General features: G+C 36.7%; 1 protein-coding gene across 4 annotated transcripts in view; it reads right to left on the bottom strand.

The window, feature by feature from the left end:
* The window catches only part of ZFYVE9 (zinc finger FYVE-type containing 9), a 130,630-nt gene that overhangs the window by 6,145 nt on the left and 107,913 nt on the right, over positions 1-16,572 (bottom strand). For 3 of the 4 annotated variants that reach the window (XM_074376494.1, XM_074376493.1, XM_010951795.3), the window contains 3 exons: positions 6,180-6,330; positions 4,033-4,113; positions 1,596-1,758 (listed from right to left, as the gene is read on the bottom strand). In XM_074376494.1, coding sequence (XP_074232595.1) covers positions 1,596-1,758; positions 4,033-4,113; positions 6,180-6,330 — 395 coding nt within the window. Of the gene's footprint in view, positions 1-1,595; positions 1,759-4,032; positions 4,114-6,179; positions 6,331-13,011; positions 13,135-16,572 lie in introns of those variants that run through there. The other variant, XR_012511281.1, reaches the window with a different exon arrangement.

Consider the following 16,572-nt stretch of genomic DNA (forward strand, 5'->3'; position numbering starts at 1 on the left):
CCCTGCCCAAGGGTCGTGGTCAGTGTCTACTCTTCTTACCAGATTCAGGCCAAGCAGCAGCCATTTCTCTATGAAGTTGTTCCTCAGTACCGCCCTACCACCTCTACCAAGCTTCCTCATTTCTTTTTTATCCTCACTATCCCACAGTTTTCTACAAGCATTTTTCATACTTTGGTGCACTTATTTATAACTACCTTCAAAATGGAATTGAGCCACCTGTAGGCAAGGACCGTGTGGAATTCATTTCTGTATTTCCAGAAGCCCACACATAGATTTATTGCCTGACGGATGGATGGGAGAAAGTGTAATACAATAAAGTATGACATATTTATTCAAGTAATTAATTTTTTTTAAAGAACATAGTAGGTTCCAGACAGTGTTTTAGGGGCTGGTAATATAGTATATAAACCAGACAAAACCCCCTGCTCTTACATCTCAGGAGCAATATAATTAAATAAATAAGTAAAAATATATCGTATGCTAGAGAGTTGTAAGTGCTCTTAAACACAGTGCAGGGAAGGGGGACTGGAAGTACCGGTGGGGGAAGCAAGAAATGTGTGAGAGGGTTATAATGTCGTAAGCTGGCCAGGGAAGGCCTTAATGAGAAAATGACATTTTAGAAAAAACTTGAAGGCTGTGAGGGAGTAACTCACATAGCTATCTAGGAACAGAGTACAAGCTAAGAAAACAAAGTACAAAGGTCCGCGGGCAGAAGTACAGATAGTCTGTTTAAGCAAGACGGCAAGTGTTGCTTCTGAGAAGTGAGACAGTAGGGGAGGAAAGCACAGGCTGTGTGAGGCCCTGTAAGTTGGAAAAGACTTTGGCTTTTACCCTGAATGATGCTGGAAGCCAGTGGTGGGTTTTGAGCAAAGAAGTGACATTGCTCTGGCTGCTGTATTGGAAATAGATTAGGTTGAGGGGAGGGAGGAGGCGAAGACTGGAAAGAAAGAAACCAATTTGGAGGCTACTGCAGTAATGCAGACCAAATGATGGCAGCAGAGGCAGTGAGAAGAGGGAGAATTCTGGATATATTTTAAAGTAAACAGGATTTACTGCTGGATCAGGTATAAGGTATGAGAGAAAAGTGTCAGAGATGACTCCAAGGTTTTGGACTGAACCGTTGGACGAGAGTTGCCATGTGCTAGAAAGAGTATAGGATCTGAAGCCCAGAGACGTGGTTTTAAGTCCTAGCCCTGCCACTTCCTAGCTTTGTGGAGTGATTTTAGCCTTTTGGTGTTTATTTACTCATCTGTAATATGGAAATAACAACACTAGTTGTTCTATCAAATGAAACAATATTAGCAAAAGTGCTTTGTAAACCATAGTCTTAGGTGTTACTATTATCTCAATAACTTTAGAGGGATTGTTCTGATTCATCAACTCCTTTCCGCCACCTCCTCCGTTCATACATGTGCACAGAAACTCCTTCAGAAATTAAGCCAAGAAACCAGAAATTTAAAATTCCATGTTATGTATACAAAGCTGTCCTTCTTCTTAGGCAGGGCTGTCAGTAAAGTTGTAAAACACCAGTACAGACAAAACCTAGGGCCTAGCCCATAATGAATGCCACAGGTAGGGAAGTTCTCCACATTTACCCTTTGTTAACATTCTTGTCATCATCCACCCACTGGATGTGGATGTGCTCCTGGGGATCCTCGGCATCTGCCTTGCCACAGGTGATGGTGAAGTCCTTCATCTCCCGCAGTGCCTGCCTCAAGGCGTCCATGTTTTCTGCCGTGATCTGGACCATAACACCATCTGAGAACCAGAACCAAGACAATACAGATGGAACAACACAAAGCCAGGGAGAGGGGCAGATGAAACCAGGTACCTGGGATCTAGCAAATCCCTCTAGGGTTAAATGTAAATATCTGCCCTGCTGTCTAAAGCTGACAGATACTAAGAGGTTTTGTTCTTGGAGCTGAACCTCTTACTTATTGAAAGTGTTAAGGAGGAGCAAGTGCCCAGATGGATTCTGCTTAAAACACTTGCCTGTTGATTTTACTTTCTCCTGAGATGGCTCAAAGGGAAACTTACACATGGTCACATCCCTCTTTTGGACTCACAGAGCATTCTGTTCCTGTTTCCACTGTTGCATTTATCATGCTTGAGGCATATTTATTTGTTTGCACCTCTGTCTCTCTCACATTATTATGATGGCATACAGTGCATGTCCACTAAATGTGTGTTAAATAAACCACTGAATAAACAACAGCAGTGGGATGGGGAATAAATCGACTTACTGACTAGCAATAAGGCAAACCTACCACATGTGTTTTACATGAGCTCCCATGCAGCCAACAGATGGCAACCATTTTGGGGCTGCTACCTACCTGAATCAAAGGCAAACATTCAAACTGAGAGTGAAAGTTGGCACATGCTGAGCAATTACCCTGCTTCACTGATACAAAATCTTGTCAGCTGAAATAAATTCTAAAGAGCTTCAATAAGAATTTCATAAATAGGGAGCCAATTGCTCTATTGACACACACAGTGAAATGTAAGACCTAAGAAATTCCTAACCCAAAGACATAAATGTAACTTTTAAATACATCGCTTTGCATCTGTAAGGATCTGTATCAGTTCAATGTATTAGTTCGACAACATTTAAGGGGTGCTATTTAATCATCTTGTAAAGACAATTCAAATGTAGTCAATACTTGATCATGTAGGCATTAATTAGTCAATGCCAAATAACTGTTTAATTCCTAGATTTCTTAATTTCTTAATAGCATATTTCTGCTTTGTAGTTAGACCTGTGAAATTTAGTTGTGAAATATTAGCGTACTTTACTCTTCATTAAGTTTACAGTAAAGGAGATCAAAATCATTATCTATCAACATACGTAAGATAACCTAAGAATTTCGATTAACACAGTGGAATCCACCCTCAGGAAGAACTGCTCTTACGGGGCTGGAGTGAGCTACTGTGGAAATGAAAACCTATCATCATATCTGGCAGATAGTATTTTTCAAAGGTGACAACAATATTTCCCATTTCACGTACTTTTCTACAATGCTACCTTTTCATTTCCCCATCAAGAAGTGGCGTCTAACTCCTCTCTTCTTGAATCTGGGCAGGCTTATGACCACTTCCAACATCAGAGTATGGGGGAAGTGACACTGACTTTCGAGGTGGGGTCATAAAAAGCAATGCAGCTTCTGCCTTGTGCTGAACACTTGTGCTTGGTTGGAGTCCTGAGCCACTGTGCAAGAAGTCCAACTGTCCCAAGGCTGCCATGCTAAGGAGTCCAATGTGTAAAGACTCCAGTCATCACTCCTAGTTTTTAAATCATACCAGGCCAGGCTCCAGACATGTGAGTCAACAAATCTTCAGACAGTTCTAATTCCCAGCCATCAAGTAACCACCAGCCTTCAAGTCATCCCAAATGAGGCCCCATACATCACTGAGCAGGGTCAAGCCATCCCTGCATTGCCCTGTCACAGGCAGACCCAGAGGAATAAGTGAGCATGATTAGTAGTTTTAAGACATTAAATTCTGGGTTAATTTATTATGCAACAGAGTAACCAGATCAAAATACAGTGAAGAATAACTGAGAAAGAAAATAAATAGTATGCTCATTAGCCTTTCATTAAGTTTCACTTAATTAACTTGTTGGGATGTGTGTCATGTCTAATTATAGCAAACCAGCAACAAATGCATCCCAGTCTGTCACCACATGGTGACTGCAGCTTTCTTGTGGGCTGAACTTCACCTACATATTTACAGATTCACACCCAATGATATATCTGTACTCAGACTACATCTCCTTGGGTACCTTATCCCAGAGCTGTGAAAGGCCATCTCTTGATTTTTATGTCAGTGTTCCATGAAATCTCTACCACTTACTCCCTTCTTTGGAGAGGCAAGCACCCTTATGATAGTCTTAATTAGCTGAAGTGACATGCTATTGACTAAATAACAGGAGTCAGAAATCTACGGCAAAAGTATCATGACTTTAATGTCCCTTGCTTTTCAGTTGTACAATTAGGACTGACCTAATGTATATGCGGTAAATAACTCATTCTTTACCTTCCACAATACTGGACTTGGCAAGATATCCTGAAGAGGATTTCAGAGCGCCACTGAACACAAAGAAACTGGCACCAGTCACTAAAACAGCAATGGAAATAGTTTAGTGAAGAAGACTCTGTGATGGAGGGAGTGAAAATAACAATAAAATATTTGGTAATTGGGGACTCCAACCACCATCATACAGAAAACAAAAAACACTGAATGCATACCCCACAATACACAAGTAACCAACAACTCATGTGCTTATGATAGCTTAGGGAATGAGGTTTTAAGATGCACTCTCCCATTTTTGTTCTGCTTTTCCTTCAATCAAGAAGCAAAGAAATCTTAGTGGTCAAGACTAAGGCTTGACCTGCAGCCTGTTTTTGTAAATAAAATTTTATTTGAACACAGCCACATTCATTCATTTACATACTGTCTATGGCAGTTTTTGAAGTATGATGCCAGAGTGTTAGTGATAAAGACCACAGGCCTGCAAAGCCTAAAAATATACATCAGCTAGCCATTCACAGAAAAAGTATGCTGACCCCTGATTTAATTCATTGGTTTTTTTAGGTCAAATATATTTTGAATATGAAGATATGGTTGCCAACTATTTTACTTACCAAGTGGAGCCATTAAAAAAATAAATACCTATTTGAAAGTCAAACACCTCTTCATAAAAGAAAGGGTATTTAATTACACTTAACTTTATGAAAATTTCACTATGGTCATTATTTCTCCACATCTTAAATTGGACTGTGCTATTCCAACCTCCTACCATTGGCTCTACAGTATCTCTAATGGGTAGGTCATCCAGCCTTTGTCAGAGACCCCTGGTGACAGGGAGGACACAGCAGCACAAGGCAACCCATTCTATTTCTGGATAGCTCTCAGTGTTACAGAGCCTGCTCTCAAATTGAGCCCAAATCTAGATCCGTGTAACTTTCACCCACTGGTGCTGGCTTTGGTCTTTTGTAGCTACAGAGAAAAAACTGCATCTTATTTCCACATAACAGAAAATGTTAAAAATAGAGATAGCTATTTTTCACCCTCTTTCAGTCTATACTTTTTCCAGGTTAAACATTTATACTTTATTCAAGAGCTCTCCCTTTGACCTAGTTTCCAAACCTCTCACAGGCCTTGCTTGAATCAGTTTTATCAAAGGACATCTTTAATTACTTTAATAATATCCAGAACTTACTCAAATAGTCTAGATATGATTTGATTAATAGGGAGCATAATGGATTTAATCATCTGATTTATTTGAGATATCACATTTGAATATACATATGCTTTTATATCTTTACTACACAAATGACTTAAAAAACATACTGAAGACAATGACCTACAGTATGTCTACTAGAGAAGTCTTTCACAAAGCATACTGAAGAAAGCTAGTTTTAGGAATACTCTGATGGAAAAAAAGATTCATGGCCAAATAAATTTGAGAAGGCCTAGACACTAATCTCTCTTTGGAAGATCACAATACACATCAGCTTGTTACAGGCTCTGAAAAATGCTGCAGTAATGAAATCTGCTTAAACTTTCTTAGTCTAATGTAATTAGCAAAAGTTTTACTTATGTGAATATTTTAAAAACTCACAGAACCTGATTAACACACTTTAGGAAATGGCATGTTGAGCAGTGCTTCTTAAATTCTAATGTGTACTTGAATCACACCGCGATCATGTTAAAATGCAAATTCTGATTTAGCAGATCTGGGGTGTAGATTCTGCATTTCTACAATCTCCTAAGGGATGAGACCACATTCTGAGTTATCACCTAACCTAGAAGACTTCCTTCAGAATCGTGTCAACCTATTAATTAAACATTCTTTGGGCACAGTCATTCAAAAAGCTCTAAATCTACCTAAGTATATTCTCACTATGGGGCCTAGTCTCCCACCTTCAAATATGCAGGCCCTGTCATATCCTGAGGCAATATTTTCAAGATGTTCCCCTCAATAACAATGATTCCATTTACAACTCTAAGTCTGGCTATTTGGGTAGTAAATATAATCCTAGAGAATAAGCCTGAAAGGTTAATTTAATCAAGTTGTTTGTGGTCACCTATCTAGACAGTCAGTGTTATGGGCCTGAGATATCCAACTGTCCACGTGCAGTATAAGCTTCCATTCTCATAAACTCAACTCAAATACTCACCCTTTCTGGGCTGATTGTGAATACTGATAGCCTGGGTCTGATAGTTCCCATCATCATTCTGTACACACACAAGGTGAGAGTCTGCCTTCTCATTGAAGCAGGCACCTCCTGCCAGGACATGCTCATTGGACTTGTTCATGGCTTTCATCATCTGCAATCAAAGAAGAGGGCTAACCTTCTTACTCTGCCAAGAAAGAGCTTTTTTTTTTGGTGTCTCTGATGTGGTACAACTCCTTCACCTTCTCAAAGACAAAACAGAATATTATTATTTATTAAAGTGACAAAGGAACTACCAAATAATGAAAAAAAAGTGAAACATCACAGTCATTATTAGTAAAAATTCAACGAATCCAAAAATTCTCTGTATAGTTTACAGGTGATTTGTATTACAACCTAAGCATATGATACATTTAGCATTCTTTTTTTTTTTTGTCTTTTTATTGCTGTACTGAACTCAAGTAACTAAAATTAATTTAGCTAATTACAATAGTTTCTTCTACCCTCTGGATTCTCAGAGAACATACACACTGAGATTCTAAGTCAAAAGAACATCCCATATTTAATGTATCTTGCCTTCTCTTTCCACATCCATATAAAAGAGGACTTTCCTCTACAAATATATCAACTCCAGCGTTTCTTAGTTTTACTAACTTGTGTTTTAGATCTTCAATGAAATCACTTACCCCTATTTTGCTTTATTCTTATTAAGAAATTTAAGGTGGTAATTCTGAATCTAATCTGATAAAAACCTCACAGGCCACCATTTTGTATCTAGTAAACAAATCCAACCTTATATTATCCTGATGCTAAAATTTGGCTTCAGGTTGGAATAGGCTAATGATAATTTATTTACTTGTTTTTATTTCCCATTTTTTCCTTCATGCCATCTATTTCTTTTTTTTTAACATTTTTATTGATTTATAATCATTTTACAATGTTGTGTCAAATTCCAGTGTTCACCTCAATTTTTCAGTCATTCATGGACATATACACACTCATTGTCACATTTTTTTTCTCTGTGAGTTATCATAACATTTTGTGTATATTTCCGTTCTATACAGTATAGTCTTGTTTATCTATTCTACAATTTTGAAATCCTAGTCTATCCCTTCCCACCCTCCCCACCACCGGCAACCACAAGTCTGTATTCTCTGTCTATGAGTCTATTTCTGTCCTGTATTTATGCTTTGTTTTTGTTTGTTTGTTTTTGTTTTTGTTTTTTAGATTCCACATATGAGCGATCTCATATGATATTTTTCTTTCTCTTTCTGGCTTACTTCACTTAGAATGACATTCTCCAGGAGCATCCATGTTGCTGCAAATGGCATTATGTTGTCGGTTTTTATGGCTGAGTAGTATTCCATTGTATAAATATACCACATCTATTTCTTAAAGCTTCTAATCCAACCCTTTAAAATGGATTTGATCTTTTGAAACTCCAATTCAAAACTTCTGTTTTGTTTTACTCCCCTCTTCATCTTACATTATGAACTATAGTACCAGAGTGTGAAAAATAGCAGATGAGTGTTCTGATACCTTTGATATTCCTGTATGATTATACTCAAACAAATTCAGAGATGAAATTCACATGACACAAAATTAATCACTGTAAAATGAACAACTGAGTGTCATTTAGTACAGTCACAATGTTCTTCAACCACTTTTATCTAGTTCCAAAACATCTCTGTCACTCCAAAGTAAAATCCCAAACTCATTAACCAGTTTCTCCCCATTCCTTGCTCCAACCACCAATCTGCCTTCTGTCTGCATTCTGGATATTTCATATAAATGGAACTATATAATATGTGACCACTGTGTCTGGCTTCTTTCACTTAGCATAATGTTTTGGGAGCTCCTCCATGGTACAGTATGTATCAATTTCATTTCTTTCTATGGCTGAATAATATTTCATTCTGTTTGTTTAACCACAGTTTGTTTGATCATCAATCCATGAATGTTTGGGCTATGTCTATCTTTTGGCTACTATGAATAGTGCTACTATGAAAATGTGTGTACATGTACTTCTTATGAGTTTCTGTTTTCAGTACTTTGAACTATACACCTATGGGTGGAATTGCAGGGTCATATGGTAATTCTATGTTTAACTTTTTGAGGAGCTGTGAAATTGTTTTTCATAATGGAAGAACCATTTAAAATTTCCACCAGCAACGTATAAGCGTTCCGATTTCTCTGCAACCTTGTCAACACTTGTTATTTTCTGTTGTTGCTGTTGTTCTTTATGGCCATCCTAGTAGCTGTGAAGTAGCCCCTTACTGTGATTTTGATTGCATTTCCCTAGTGACTAATGATTTAGGCATCTTTTCAACTGCTTGTTGGCCATTTGTATGTCTTCTTTGGAGGAAATGCCTCTTCAAGTCCTTTGCTCATTTTTAAATTGGAGTATTTGTCTTTTGCTGTTGAGTTGTAAGAGTTCTTTTTATATTCTAGATCTATAGAGCAGACCCTTATCAGATATATGACTTGCAAATATTTCTCCCATTATATAGGTTGTCTTTTTACTTTCCTGTTAATGTCTTGGATGAATAAATGGTTTCCATTTTTATTAAGTCCAGTCTATCTGTTTTTTCTTTTGTTGCTTATGCTTTCGGTGTCATATCTAAAAAGCCATTGCCAAATCCAAGGTCATGAAAACCAACCCTCATGTTTTTTTCCCTAGAGCTTTATGGCTTTAGCTCTTATATTTAGGTCCCTGATCCATTTTGAGTTTCTTTTATGGTTTGAAGTAGGGATATGACTTCATTCTTTTTACATGTGGATATCCGGTTGTCCCAGTACCACTTGTTGAACATTATTATTTCACCATTGAATGATCTTGGCACCCTTGTCAAAATCAACTGGCCATAAATGTATGAATTTATTTCAGTAATCTTAATTTTGTTGCAGGACAGTACCACATTGCTTTGATTACTGTAACCTTGTAGTAAGTTTTGAAATTGGGGAGTGTGAAGGCTCCAGTTTTTTCTTTTACCAGATTATTTTGGCTTCAGGGTCCCTTGCAATTCCAAATGAATCTGAGTACTGGCTTTCCATCTCTGCAAAAAAAGGTCATTGGAATTCTGAAAGGGCTTACACTGGATCTGTAGATCACTATGAACAGTATTAACATGTTAAAAATATTAAGTCTTCCAATCTATGAACATGATATGTCTTCCCATTTAGTTAAGTCTTCAAGTTCTTTCAACAATGTTTTGTATTTTTCCGGTTTCAAGTCTTTTATCTCCTCGGTTAAACTTATTTCTAGGCATTGTATCAATACAATTCTAAGATACTATCATCATCTCTTGGATTGACATTGTTATGTTTATAACTCTTGAAAGTTAATATTTTAATACATTACTGTATCACCAAAGGCATTCAAACAATAACTGAATATTCCTTTCACACTAACTTTTTTGAACTTATTAAAACACACCACTTCTATCAGGGTTTTCCAAAGATTGCTTTAAATAAATCTTTTGCAAAAAGGTAAGTCAGCTGGAAGACGCCTACTTAGGGAAGTCAATACATAGACTATTTAGGTTCTTGTTTGCAAGTTACATTTGTAACACATGAAAGACACTGACACAATCACATAGCAATTAAAAAATATTATATCCATCATTTCTTCCAAATCATTAGGCTGAAATGATTTCTAATTTTGTCTACACTGAGCAGATTAAAAATATTTTCAACTCAGATGTTCTGAATAAATTAGCTAGCCACTATAAAAATTATTTCCCTGGGTGTCAATTTCAAGCCCAATGAGATTTTTAAAACATCATCTTTCTTTGGAAATGAATGAGCAGATTTTTTTCTCTTAAAATCATGTTCATTTACACTAGGAGGAGAATTTCCCAGATATTCAAAGGAATTTACTGAACATAAAATAAATGTACACTTGTCATATGATAATATAAATACTTGACTTTCCATTTTAGTTGTGCCATTTATCTGCTCTGTCAATTCAAATTCTGTATCTCTTGATCTATCCCTATCTTCACCATAGTTCAAGATCAATTACCTCTTTCCTGGGCATAATAAAAACTGTATAGCTGTTTTATCTACAGTCAGTCTCTAATAGCTCTGATTCATTCCACATGTGAAATAAAATTCTTATTTCATGGCAGGACAAGAAAAATTTAAACATAAAAAAAATTCTCTCTGCCCTTCGGCCTCCTCTCCCTTCTACTGTGCATTGTATATCTCCATTATGCACCAACCAAACCTCCCCTATCAGCAGAAACACCTGCTCACCCATAAGGAGCACAATTCTCCTAGCTCCAACAAGGCAACACCTTGAAAGTTAACATTCCTTCTTGATCTTGTAAAGGGGCTATCTCTTATAGATTTGGATTGTGTAAACTGTCAATAAGACGTCATTTAATGCACAGCCCTGTCTCAAAAACCTTACAGCTGTGATTTGACTTCTGTTGGGTGGAACAGTTCTCACAGCTTTCTGAGATTGCTGTTCCTGGGTTATTGTCTTGAATAAAAATTTTCATTTCTTTCTTAGATCAACTGACTAACTTTTCATCGACAAACACAATGTTTCCATATTTACCAAAGCACAGCTCTGATCATGTCACATCTTTTCCACCTTGTCCACTAAAAATCACAAGCTTCCTAGGCTCTAGCGCCAAACCAGCTCTCCTGTCTGGCTTCCCTTCCTACTGTAGCCGTACAAGCAGGACCACGTCCTGATGGGCTACCATTTCCCGTCTCTGAGCTTCAGCACATGCTGTTATTTCACCTCCCTTTTCATCTCCCATATCCAAGAACCTGAAAAAGCTACCCCCACCCCACCAAATCAAGGCTTAGCAAAAACACCAATTCTGGCATGTAGCCTTTTAAAATTCCTTATCAGACACTAATGTGACCACTCCCTTCTTTGAACTGCTTTAGCACATTCTTTGTATTTTTCATATGGCATCTACATTCAGCCCTGGATTTGGTTAATAGCAAGGACTCAAGCCAGACTGTCTGTATCTCAGTCCTGGTTTTGCTACTAACAAGCTATATGCCATTAGGAAAGTTACTTGATTTCTTTGTGTCCCAGTCTCCTCCTCTATAAACAGAGATAATAAAGTAACTATTTCATATAGTTGTGAGAATTAAATGAATTAATGTTTATATAGTCCTTAGAACAGCACCAAGAACATAATAAACACTGCGTAAGTGTTTGTTAAATAAAATTTGAATGCTTATCTCCTCCACCCTGCTTATAAAATTATAAAGCAACCTTAAAATCAGGAGCAAATAATTCATTTGAGTACATCCTATGAGATAATGGGATTCAGACCATGCCTACGCACTCACAAATTAGTGACAATGACATACTGATAAAATGAAGGGAAACTTCTATCACAACAATAGGTGCAAAATAACTAACATTTATGAAGCACCAACCATAAGCCAGGCACTGAGCTAAATTCTACACAGGTCTTAGCATGAAAGAACCATTTTAACCTAGCAAGTGAAGCAGTACATAAGCTTTATTTTCCTGTGTTTCCCACCTCCAGAGTCTAACCACTCACATAGACCAATTAAAAGAATACAGTCTGGGAATGGTTGTGCTGGAGGAACCAGTGAGGATTTATAACATCTAATCCATCTCTGAATTAATATGCCATTCCCTTCAATTTCCTCTCTAAGAGATCACATTTTAAAAATGACAGTTTATCTTGATTTGGAGTGGAAAGGATCTGTAAAGGAGAAGTTCAAGCAGAGCCTTGAGGAACAGCTACCGTTTGTGTATAACATGTAAGGACTTCCTCATGGCAGGTATTCAATAAATATTTGCTGAATATATTAATAAGGAAATCATACATTGATTTGGAGGATTTGTCTTACTCATGGAGTTTTACTAAAAAGTAAATGTTGTTAGAACAATTAAAAAAAATTTTGGTTCACTAATAGTTGCAGTGGTCCACAGATCAGGCGTCTAATAAAATAAGTTTTAACGATTTAATTCTATAAACATTCTTATCAAGCAACTGACAAGGAGTTTCAGTAGGAAGCTCCATTGCAGAAGCATGGAAAATCTCTAAAAGTGAACCACTGCACCAAGGATACAACGAAGAATGAAAGACATACTCTCTGCCCACAAAGAACTCAAAAATTCAGAGCAGGAGAGGATTCACGTTCATCAGTTACACATGTTACATGAATAAAGAAAGATGGCAAACAGAGGAAAGAAAGAGTGGTATTATCTGGAGAATGAAGAATCCTAGGAAAGTTTCCTAAAGAATGTAACATCTGAATTGGCTTCGAAATCAGGTATAGAGGAAGAACACTTTGGATAAAGAGAAAAGCATGTGTGAAGGAAGAGAAAACAGAACTGAGAAAGGAACACAGAGATGAGTAATAATGGAACAGGCAGAGCAATATCCTTTCCTGGAGATATTTAGGAAAGATATAAATATTTGTCCTTCCATTTAGCTGGGGTCCACTTGTGTCCAGAAGCTGGCACCCACCTTCCAGGCCTATGGATCTACATATCATTAACTATAAACCTTCACTCATTCGTTTGGCAAATACTCAATAAATATCTAATGTGTACCAGGCACTGTGTTAGTACTTGGTTTATTCAGTAGTCAATAAACAAATCTTCCCTCATGGAACTTATGTGTATAGGAGGAGGCAACAAAAACAATAAACAAAATACATTAAGTAAAATACCATAAAATGTTAGACATTGGTAAGTGCTATACAGAAAATTAAAGCAATAAGGAAGACCAGGAGTACTGGTGGGTGCCATTTAATATAGGATAGTCAGGGGAAGCCTTACTGAAAGTGAGGGAAACGCACGGTAATATCTAAGGAAGAGACTTACAGGCACTTAGAACAGCTGGTGCAATGGCTATGGGGTTGGCAAGTCTGGCAGTTTCAAGTCTCACAATTCTGGAGGCTAGAAGTCCAAAATCAAGATGTCAGCAGAGCTGGTTCCATCTAAGGGCTATAAAAGGACAGATTTGTTCCAGACCTCTCTCCATGACTAGCAAACAGCCATCTTCTCCCCATGTCTCTTCATAGCATCTCTTTATGCTTGTCTGCATCCAGATTTCCTCTTCTTATAGAGTCACCAGCCATAGTGGATTAGGGCTCACCCTAATGACCTCATTTAAACTTGATTACCTCTGTCTGTAAAGATCCTAAAATAAGACTGGTAATTGTTAAACTGATGTCTATAAAAATCAGTTTAGCATAGTGTTTAAGAGTAGGGACACTGGAATCAGATTGTCTGGGTCTGATTCCAGCTCCAACACTTGCTAGCTCTGTGCCTTAATTTTCTCGTCTGTAAAAAGGTATTCACCCTACTCATTGCATAGAGGTAGTGTGAAGATATATATAAGCTTAGAATAGTGCCTGGTACATACTGAACCGTCAATAAATGTTATTTAACACAATGGTCAAAGTAATCTCATTATAAGAACATGAGTAGGGTCGTGGGGAGGCAGAGCATTAGCATCCATGAGGTCCTGGGTTCACTCCCCAGTCCCTCCATTATCAATCAATCAATCAGTCAAACAAACAACAACAACAACATCAAAAAAGAACATGAGTAAGGTTACCTAAACCAACAGAGATCTTGAATGGCTTTCATGAAGGAGATCAGGAAATTTATATACAATGACTACTTCATTTATTAAAATTTCCATGCTCTCTGAAATACTCTCTTGTTCTAGCCTTCTAGGCTTAAAGTCTTTCCTTAGGTGGACAAAAAAATATTGCCTGCCATTTCAGTAACTGAAGAATGTTGCCCACCATCAAGCCATCAACCACTGCAGCCAGCACCAATGATGCACCCCAAGGGGAAATCAGAATGGAGAAAAACAGGATACCAGCCCTAGATAGTTAAGATGCATATCAAGGAATAATTTCAATAAGTCCTGAATCTAGCATCTTCTCATACATAGAAAAGCTCTAAAATCATTAACTTGAGATGTCTGGTTTTTGTAATTAGCAGTAATCTTTTGATATTTGACTACATAGGGTATTTTTTTCCCTGCAAAAACTCCTATATATCCTGATTCCTTCCTCACCTCTTGGTTGTATCCTGGGCAACAGTTCTCAATAACGCCACCAAATAAAGCATAATTCTCAACTTTTAGGTTGTGCATTTTCTTTTCAGTCAACACTTAGAGGTCCCTTCTCTCCACATTTTACATATAGCTGCCAAAATGCAGTTTTCTAAAATTCTACTTTCATTAAGTCACTTTTCTGCTTTATAACCTGTAAAATCTCTTAACAAGTTATCATATTGAAGTCTAGACTCCTTTGCCTGGTTTTTGAAGGCCTCTGGAAATCCAGCAGTCTCTTTGCACAACTTCATTTCCCAGTCAGCTGTAGGCAGGCTGCTATCTCTCACCCTCCCTACCAGACATGCTCATTCCTGGTGCTTTACTAACTTTTATGTAGGCTGGTATCTATCCCCTTTTCCACCAGTTATTTCCCACACTCTTCTTTCCAGTCATTTTCCATCCTTCATTTTCTAGTGCCGAAATATCCCTCACTGTCTGTTTCAGATCTTTCATTCATTTACATTTCCACAACATTGACATTTACATGAACGTTTACAAACATCTACATGGAATGTGCTGCTCTGGCTGTTAGGGATTCAGGACCAATCAGAAATAAAGGAACATTCCTGACTGCTCCATTTATCAGAGGTCTCCCTTCTATGAACCTTTAGTAAACTTCCAATAACTTTCAGCACTTATTTTCATATTACTTTATCTTTTACTTATTTTTATATTATTTATTTTTTATATTTTTATATTTTACATTGTTTATATTTAGTTCCGTTTCATGTCTTCATTCAATATACACTTCTTGTGCAATTGCTCTGTACTAGGTAGATGGCTACTGATAACAGTGGTAAACAAGACAGACATAGTCCCTCGTGGAACTAAAAGTCTAGTAGAGAAAATAGATACTGAATAATACAAATAAATAATACAATAATACAAATGTAGTGAGCATTACACATAGGATGTGTGGAATGAAATGAAATGAAATCAAAGACTATCTGGAATAATTATGTGGAAAAAATGAAAGCCTACTGAGAAAATGATATCTAAACTGAAACCTGAAAAATGAATAAGGGTTATGCAGATGAAGAGTAGGAGAAGTGTGCAATAATAAGGAAATAGTTTGTGCAAAGACTATAAGCAAAAGAAAACATAGTTTAGGGAAATGATAAAAAAAACTATAAAGGTACAGATGAAGAAAAATGAATGAGAGGAAAAGTGGGATAGTGTGGTGTTTAAATGAAATCATGCATAAGAAATTACCTTTTCAACTATAAAGTGAAGCAGAATTCTTAGATTCTTATAATGCAATTCAACTGTCCAAGTTTGTGAGAGAGAAAATTAGACTTGAAACCAAAATTGAATTAGAAGGGTAGTCAGATAAATCAAATAAGAAAAATAAGTGATATGCAATTGGTAAGATTTACTGAAAATGAAATGTAATAAATGACAAGAAATACAGTTACTGTTTTTGAACAAAGATTTCTAACCCAGCACAACCTAGCAAGTAGAATTCAAATAAAGACAGATAATATGAATGTCAGTTGTTGTCATGAATGTCCTAAACCAAGTACTAAAATAATTATCGGGGCCTTATAGCTTTTATAGATTATATGCATAAATGAATCCAATTACAAACACAAAGCATCATCTTGCAAACACTAAGGATAGCAATGTATGTTACCCGCTTGGGGATGACATGTGATCATCTCACTTCTGGACAATAAACTCCCAGAGGTAAGCATAATGTCTTACTCATCTTTGCATTTCCTATCACAGAATATATTTAATAGGTGTTTGTGAAACAGATAATAAAACTTCAAATATGAGAAATAAGTCAAGTTTTCAAAGTACAGTCTCTTTTAAAAGACTATTTAGAGCACAAATTACATGAAAATAGTCCACTTTAAAGATCTGACTCTACCTAGGTTTAGTATATCTATTCCTATTTGATATTCCAAGGAAAGACTATCTAATAGATAAAAACTGCTGACTGTATCCCAGAAAAAATTAAGCACACATTCTAACTACTATTTTCTAGTGTCCTAAAAGAAACCATTAGAAAGACATGGACTAAAGGCTTTCGTCAAATAGGTCATTGTCAAATAATAACACTGAGTTCTGAGTTTATAAGTCCAGTAAAACATTTGTGTGATTTTAAGTGTATATCAAGTACAAAATGTTTATTGAATGTACAAATGAATAAGTGAATAAATGGCTAAATGAAGAAGGAAAAATGGAAGAAAGGAAAAAAAGAGGAAGAAAGAAATTACTTTACACCAAGAGGCAGTGGAATCAATAATTGGGGAATTAACACCCTGCCTAATAAAACAACAAATTTTAACATTATATCAAACTCAGTT

This window comes from Camelus bactrianus, chromosome 13, assembly GCF_048773025.1.
Source record: "Camelus bactrianus isolate YW-2024 breed Bactrian camel chromosome 13, ASM4877302v1, whole genome shotgun sequence".
NCBI lineage: Eukaryota > Metazoa > Chordata > Mammalia > Artiodactyla > Camelidae > Camelus > Camelus bactrianus.